Source organism: Pteropus alecto, unplaced genomic scaffold, assembly GCF_000325575.1.
Source record: "Pteropus alecto unplaced genomic scaffold, ASM32557v1 scaffold22, whole genome shotgun sequence".
NCBI classification, from domain to species: domain Eukaryota; kingdom Metazoa; phylum Chordata; class Mammalia; order Chiroptera; family Pteropodidae; genus Pteropus; species Pteropus alecto.
This window is the reverse complement of record NW_006434839.1, coordinates 13,092,153-13,100,188: the sequence shown is the minus strand read 5'-3', so window position 1 is coordinate 13,100,188 and position 8,036 is coordinate 13,092,153. Positions and strand designations below refer to the sequence as shown.

The window sequence follows — 8,036 nt, the reverse complement described above, 5'->3', positions numbered from 1 at the left end:
CCTCCCCCTTCATTACTGTCCCTTCCTAACACTGTGTCTATCATAGAAGAAAAGCCCAAAAAATGTTTGATGAATGAATGGATAGTAAATAAATGAATGAATGATGACATATATGGAAAAAGATTATAGAACATAATGAATAATTCACACTGTTCTTTAATTGGCTATTGGATACTGCTGTTTTATATATAATCCTTAAAAGCAGAATGTCAACTAATATCTCTAGAAAGGGAAGTAAAGAAAAATCATCTTCCTATTTATATATCATTGATGATCTTTAGATAAGGATGATATTCTTATTACCATCAATGTTTAGGAAATTATTTGAATTTCACATTTGAATATCATAAAGTTTTTATTTCTTATGTGGAACCCAAATTCAGTAAATTTCACTATACACTGTTCATAAATGGAGATATAATAAGAGCACACTCTGTAACTTTTTTTTCTGCAGGAGTTATCAGCTAAATATTTTTACTTGGGAATGTAGAAAATGATTATAAAGGAATTAATGGGAATTCATGAAATATTTTTCAGCACCATTATCATACATTGAGTCTATTTCCTCTGAGAATATTATTAGTAACTTTCAAATTGCTCATAAAACTATATGTTTCCACTTAAAAGTCCCTTAGAATACCTAATGGCTAATCTACCACTCAAGCAAATTTACTATCTGCCATGATAAATGTGCTATTACTTGAATGTAGGGGTTCTGGAGAAATCTGTGTAGAATCTCATACCTGTGTAGTAATATCATCTCCAATTTCCAGTACCTTCCTTTTTTACTGCTCAGTGCAAACTACAGTCTCAGGCAATGAAAGAGCCATTTCCTTCACTCAGCTTAAAACCAGTATTTCCAAAGCCATTGGAGAATCTGGCTCTTTTCATCACAAAAGATTCTAGATCTTTCACAAATCATCCCTAGTCCAGAGGCCCTGGTGAGATGCATTCCCTTTATCCATCTTCTACCCTCACGTAGGAATCTTATATCCCAGTAAAATAAAAAATACAATTAGTGCTGGGATTATCTTAGAACTATTTGACATCTTTACTACCACACACCATGAAGATGTGAGTTCTTTAAACTATGGAGGAGCCTATGTTATTCAAAACCTTCAATTTTGGTACAAACAGAAATAAATATTTAGCAATAGATCTGAATCAGATAATACACTTACTCTGGTTGGCTTCCATCAAGTAATGAGCAAAGAGCTGTTCCAGTTGCCACATTCAATGCCTGAATTATTTGGCTTTAATCATATGTTAGATCCTTAAGGGTATGGTGTGGTAGTAAACTCCTCTGCCATTCTCCTACCGTAATCCACACCCAGAACTCCATTCCTCTTCTTCTCCCTCTCCTTCTCTCTCTCTTTTTCCACATACAATGATTGCTTCAAGTACAGTTTTTTTTTTTCTGGTCACTGTCTCATAAACCAGTTTAAAATAATGTCTATTTAGGGTAGACCCATCCACCCAGATTTCCTTCTCTCCTATCCCTCTTTCCGACTATCCCATCTGCCCTTGGTCCTTATGGGACTTATCACTAGGCCACAAAGCCATCATAATCCTAGAATAGAAAGAAAGAAGTTATCAACTCCAGTGGTTCCCAGTATATGCCTACTCATAGCAATATTAAGTATGATAAAACTCTCTTTCTAGTAATAATAGGTCCTGGAAACTGGGTTCTCTCCTCAAGCCTTATGTCAACAAATTGAAATTAAAAAAAAAAAAAGAGTCAAATGCAAATTGCTAAGAACTGTAATTTCTGCTGAAGAAATGCCTCCTATTTTTCTACACAAACTCAATCTCTCCAAAATTCTACTACCTTCTTGAGATTATGCTGATTCTCAAGTTGCAGGGGAAAAAAAAACTGCAGTAGAAAAGGAAAAGGCAAAAGAGAAGATAGGAGATAAAATTTGTAAAGATCAACATAAATGAATTGTGGTTACTATGGACAATAGTATAGAGATTCCTGAAAAAATTAAAAATAGAACTACCATATGATCCAGCGATTCCACTTCCGGGAAATAACCCAAAGAAAACAAAAACACTAACTTGAAAAAATATATGCACCCTCATGTTCATTGCAGCATTAATTACAATAGCCAAGATATAGAAACAACCTTGTCTATTGACAGATGAATGGATAAATTGTGATACACACACACACACACACACACACACACACACACACACACACACACTGAAATATTATTCAGCCATAAAAAAAGAATGAAATCTTGTCATTTACAACAACACAGATGAACCTCAAAGGCATTATGCTAAGTGAAATAAGTCAGATGAAGACAAATAAGCATGATCTCACTTAAATGTGGAATCTAAAACAAAAACAAAAACAAAACACAAACAATAACAACAACAATAAAAACAAGCTCATAGATACAGAGAACAGACTGATGATTGCCAGAGGGCGGAGGCTGAGGTGGAAGAAATGACTGAAGGGAGTCAAAAGGTACAAACTTCCAGTTATGAAAGAAATGACTCATGGGGATATAATGTGTAGCATGATGACTACAGGTAATAATACTGGAACACAACATATTTAAAAGTTGTTAAGAAAGCAGATTTTAAAGTTCTCATCACAAAAAATGTTTTGAAACTATGTGACAGATAGTAACTAGACAGTGTGTTAATTATTTTACAGTGTATAAAATATCAAATCATTATGCTGTACTCTTAAAACTAATATAATATTATATGTCAATTATACCTCAAGAAAAATAAAAATAAATAAAAATTAATTGTGGATAAAAATTTTAAATAATTGATTTTTAAAAAATTCAAACATTAGAAAAGGCATAATGGATTATAATAAAAAATGGTAAATCATACATTATAGATCAATAAGAGGGTGTGTGGTAAAAAAAAAAAAAAAAAAGAATAGCCAACAAATAAATATAAGAAAGTAAAGAAAAGGCAAAATCTAGATAACAAAAGGAGATAAATGTCAAATATTTTTAGAAGCCTTTTTGTCAAGAAGAAAGATTAAGAAGAAGTGGATTTTGGAAAACATTTAAACAAATGTAATATATTTGTAAAGTCCTTTGCCAATCTAAAATACTTCATTATTTCAAGAACATAAAATGTAATCTATATATCTTTATTTGATCATTAAAATAACCATATTTGGCACTTTAAAAGGTGCAGTTGTCGCAGATTATTGAAACTTTAAAAAATTTAATGAACTACCACCAACTGTGGAACTTACTGTCAATTTATGAGAAACAAGATAAAACAAGATAAACACGTGGTGCTTATTATTTATTCCTGTCTATTGGATATGTTCTTTTAAAAGATGCCAAGGAGCAGAAATTTAAGAAAACCTCTCACTGAACCCCTTCTGCCTCACAGATGTTTGTTGAATAAGTAAACATCAGCATCAAGTGCTGGGACAGATCCTGGTTGCCACTGACTACAATGCTTGGGATGGTCATTTCTCTTCTCTGAGCCTCATCTTTAAAATCAGAGGGTTGGATTAGATTGCCATCTGGTTCTAATTTAACATGATAATTCAAAAGCTCCTGTAGTGGAGGCTGTGGTTCCCCACCCAGATTGCCTCCCCACAAAAGTCCTTCCTTCAGGAATGAAGTGCTGAGACCCCGACCACTGGGACTATTGGTAATTGATGGCTCTTAGCGGCATCCCTCTCTATGAACTGCCCTTGACCAAAGAGATCCACCCACCTCAAGTTATGCCCCCTGCCTAGGAGCCACTGGCATCCAATGACTGGTCCATTAGGGGACGTAAAGTCTGAGCTCCCTTGCCTCAATTCAGGATACCCGTGCAGGGCCACCCCAGCCTTAAATTTCCCTGTGGTGTAAGCTGAGGTCTTTGTGGCATCTGCAACACAGTTCAACTTCTCCCTTTGCCCAGTCCTGCTTCTTTCATTCCTTATCAGGTGTTGAACTTGATACACGCCCCAAAAAGCCTCCTACAAGCAAACCTCGACATTAGGGTCTGTATTAGGGGGGTAAGGGGAACTACCATGGAACAAGCACTAAATCTCTGTGACATGTGAAAATAACAGTGCCTCCTGGAGGCAGAAATGCTTTATTTTGAGATTTGGACTGTACTTTTTGTTCTCATAATCAGGATTTATGCAGCTGATACTACTGTCCAATAATTATTTTCACAAAGTATGTGAAAACATTATAAAATTACTTCAGAAGAATAGAATTAGGTAGAAACATAGAAACACATTCTACATTTTGGATTGAAGATTAAGATTTTCATTCATTACCTTTACAGTAAAAATGCATAGTATAGTCTAATTTTTCCAGAAAAAAAAAATGAGTGAAGCTTTTTTTCCAAACTGTTGTTTCTCTAGGAAAAATAAAGCCTGGTGCCAATTACTAAAAAAAATAGGTCTATAGAGAGGAAAAAACATAGAGAGCAAAAATAACAATAATTGTGTTAATAATAAGAGAAGTGGTAAAAACAAAACAGTCTTCCTTAAGAGAATTAAATTGGAAAATGAAATACAAATAAAATACAATATACATTTTTTTAAATCTTTAGAATTAGAAAGAAAATTAAAACCTACACAATAAATGCCATCACTCAAAACTCACAGGTATCGTTAAAATAAGCAAAGTTTTTATATTCTTTTCTGAATTTGGATGGGATTCTTTCTTTTAATGTTTTTTCAAGAACTTTGGTAAATTTTTTTCCTTCCCAAGGGTTTTTCTTTTTCCCCTGAATTCTTTATCGTTTTTTCCTCTACTAATAACAGTTTCTACATGTCTGGTACATTCAAGACAAACCAATACACTCTTGTTCACTTTAGAGTTTACTTTTGTGTCTTTCTTGCATATGTCAATTTCTTCTGCATTATTCAAATGATCAGAGAAATTTTAAATTGAAATTGACTCGTAAAAGACAACTGGTAGACGCATATTCTCTAACAAATTCAACTACCTCTTCTGCAGTTCAAAAATGAGCTGTCGACCAAATAAATTAGATGTTTGAGAACTACTTGGAGCTTGGCAACAAGAGAAATCCTAGATCTTGGTAAAGTAGCAACAGCTGATTTAGCAAGCATGGAATGATTCTGCTTCTGCTCCCTGCGAGGATAACAGGGTCTTATTTACTGCCTCTTGCCTTGGTTGTTCTAAGCAGGTACTGTTTTCTGTTTACTTATTCCCTAGCTTTAGGCCCTGGAACAATGTTGAACATAGTGTCACTGGCCCTGGTGCCAGACAGAATCAGGGGGCTCTCGAATATTTACAGTTTCCCTTCTTCTGCTTCCATAAATGAAACAGACAGTCTGAATGGAGGAAATCAAGGGCCAGCTGGCTAAAAACACAACTGGCAACAAAGCACTTGGGCTCCTTCCAAGAGCTGGCGTTTAAAGAGAGGCCATTTAAAGAGCTAATTCCAACTACCATAATAATGGTGCAGGACACTAGGATGAAACAGTAAAATTTTACTCAGAAATATTTTTGTTTCCAAAGTTTAGAACCTCTTACATGTCCCCTCTTCTTAAGATTTTTTTTTTGTCTTAGAATCAATCTCTTAAAATAGCCAATTCCTTTAACTTTAACGAATGACAAATATATATTATATACTTTGAGAATGGTCAATAAATTCTGTGCCTTGATGGCCAAAGTGTTATTTTTGCTTAGCCCATACATACAAATAAATAAAATTGTTAAGAAATTGAGAAGAAAAAAGAAACACGACGTAAGAATTTAGATGGAACTACATGGCAGACAGCCAAAACACTTAAAGTAACTTGGGAGGTTATTAATATATCATGAGGCCAATTGACAAAGAAAGGCAGATTTCCTTTGTTAAATAAAATAAAATATTATTCCAATTTTGATATTTAAGAAAAAATGCAATAATATTCTTGGGGAGAAATCATGTCGAAGCACTAGAAGTCTATTAGATAAATGATACAGGTTTTTTCCTTGCTGAGTTCTAATAATGACAACCATGGACTGGCCATTTATTAACCCTAGAATCTCTGATAGGTGCCAAATCAGAAATATATATGACACTATTTAGAGAGATAAATTTAAAACCGAAACAATTCTATACATTGAGATCATAATTCATTCACAACCTGGGAACAGGTGAGTTGGAAGGTGAGTGAACAAAGCTGCCCCTTCAATAGATAGACAGATAGACAAACGGACAGACAGGAGCATAAATAATTGGCAAGAGAAATGGAGGGACCCAGAGAAAAAGTGAAGGAGTTCAGAGACAGGTAGGTGCGTGGAGCAGTAGTTCTCATGCTATAAATCCTGGAAGTGAGTAAAGCCATTAGCTTGAGACCCCCTGGGAGGCATTACCTCGAGGTAGGGCACGATCTTGCAGGAGAAGTCCTCCAGCAGCCACTTCTTCGTCAGCTCGTGAAAGATGACGAGCGGAAGGCAGAAGAAGATGATGAGAAAGTCCCAGAAGGCCAGGTTGGCCAAGAGGGAGTTGGAGATGCTCCGCATGTAGTAGTTGTGACACACGATGCACATCACCGCCAGGTTGCCAATGATGCCGATCCCAAAGATCACCACCGACAAGCACATGACCGCATAGGCTCCGTATGACTCCTGGGTCAGCGGGTAGAAGGGATTCTTAAGTCGCAAGCGCCGGTTCGTGCTGTTTCCTCTGCGGGGACCCCCGCGTTCGTGAACTCCATCACCTGAGGATCCATTCTGGGCCAGCGCTCGGCCGGGGGCTGCAATCGTCCGCCCTTCGTGCCCCAATGGTCCGTTGACCGTCTTGGGTGGGGAGTTGTGGTGGGAACCCTGGAGTTTCCCGACTTTCCTCGGCCAGTAATAAAGGTCGCTGGCTCCAGGTTCTGTCCTCACACTCGGCTCCGGGCTGCGCCCGGAAATGCCAGAGCCTCTCGGACCCTTTTCTCTCTCTTCTGAGGTCTGAAAGAAGAGATGGAAGGCAGAGGGGTTTCCTCTCCCCAAAGTTCCAGGGGTCTCCTGACCCCGCGCCCCTTTCCACTTCCAAGCGCCAGGCGGCCTGGCTGGAGGTCCCGAGGGCTCAGCTGCAGACGCCTCCGCCCCTTTGCCCGCACCTGAGTCACCGCCCCGGGCGGCCGCTAGGTCCCACGAGTGCGCCGCGCGACCCGCAGCCTCCTGCTCCTCCTCCTTGAGCGCACGGGTGAGCAGGTCTTCCGCAAAATTCTCCAGTCCCCAAGCATCCTTGGTGCGACGCTGGTTCAGTGCAGGTGAACAGCTTTCCCCCAGACAAGTTCCGTTCCTGGGCGCAGGGACCGACCCGAGGGCAGGAGAGGCAGAAACATTGAGCAGGAGCAGAAGCAGCAGCCGCGAGATGCAGGCGAGAGGCGCTCCTGGGGCCCGCATGGCTCGGTGAGGGCGCACCCGGTAGCCGCGGCTCCTACTTAGGACCAACACCTGCTGCCTAAGTTGCTGCTGAGGGTTAGACACATGTCGCACACTCACCCCCGCCGGGGCAGCTGGGTTCGGGAGATTACGGGGAGGTGGGGGGATGGGTCTTGGGGTCACAACCCTCCTGCTTTACAATCCTTCCTCGTTTGACGTCCCGTGCATTTCTCAGCCAAATCCAACCCGACCGCTGCGTATCCCCAAGGTACAGAGAGGGACTCGCTGCTCCCGGTGGCTGACCTTGAAAAGTTGCAACCAACACCTGACTGTTGATTAATGTTGCGACTGGGAGAAGCCGGGACGAAGCCCCACGCTCCTCCCTGCCTTTGGGTGATTGCCTTCTTGGTAACGGTTGCTCTGCCTATTTACATCCTTTCGATATTGCTTTATCCAGTAGCGAGCCGAGGTCGCTAAGGGGAAAGAAAAACAAATTCCCCTCCTCCGGATGACTAGTAGCTGCAAGCCTGCTCCCCGCTCGCTGGAAACAGGTTGCAAACAGCCAGACGCAGCGCAGATGCGCCCAGAAAACTCTTGCTCCCCTCACCCCAGCGACTAGCGAGGCTACTGCTGCCCAGGAGAAGCGGGGTTCGAAACCCGAGGCCACTGTCAAAGTTGCTTCTCCTCGCGCTCAAAGTTGACCAGGGGGCGGCG

At 40.0% G+C, this 8,036-nt stretch overlaps 1 protein-coding gene across 1 annotated transcript in view; it reads right to left on the bottom strand.

Moving 5' to 3' along the window:
- GPR37 (G protein-coupled receptor 37) overlaps window positions 1–7,981 on the bottom strand; it is a 17,864-nt gene extending 9,883 nt beyond the window's left edge. Inside the window, exon 1 of the mRNA XM_006910557.2 lies at window positions 6,321–7,981. Coding sequence (XP_006910619.1) covers window positions 6,321–7,343 — 1,023 coding nt within the window. The 5' untranslated portion in view covers window positions 7,344–7,981. The remainder of the gene's footprint in view (window positions 1–6,320) is intronic.
- Window positions 7,982–8,036: the final 55 nt, after the last annotated feature.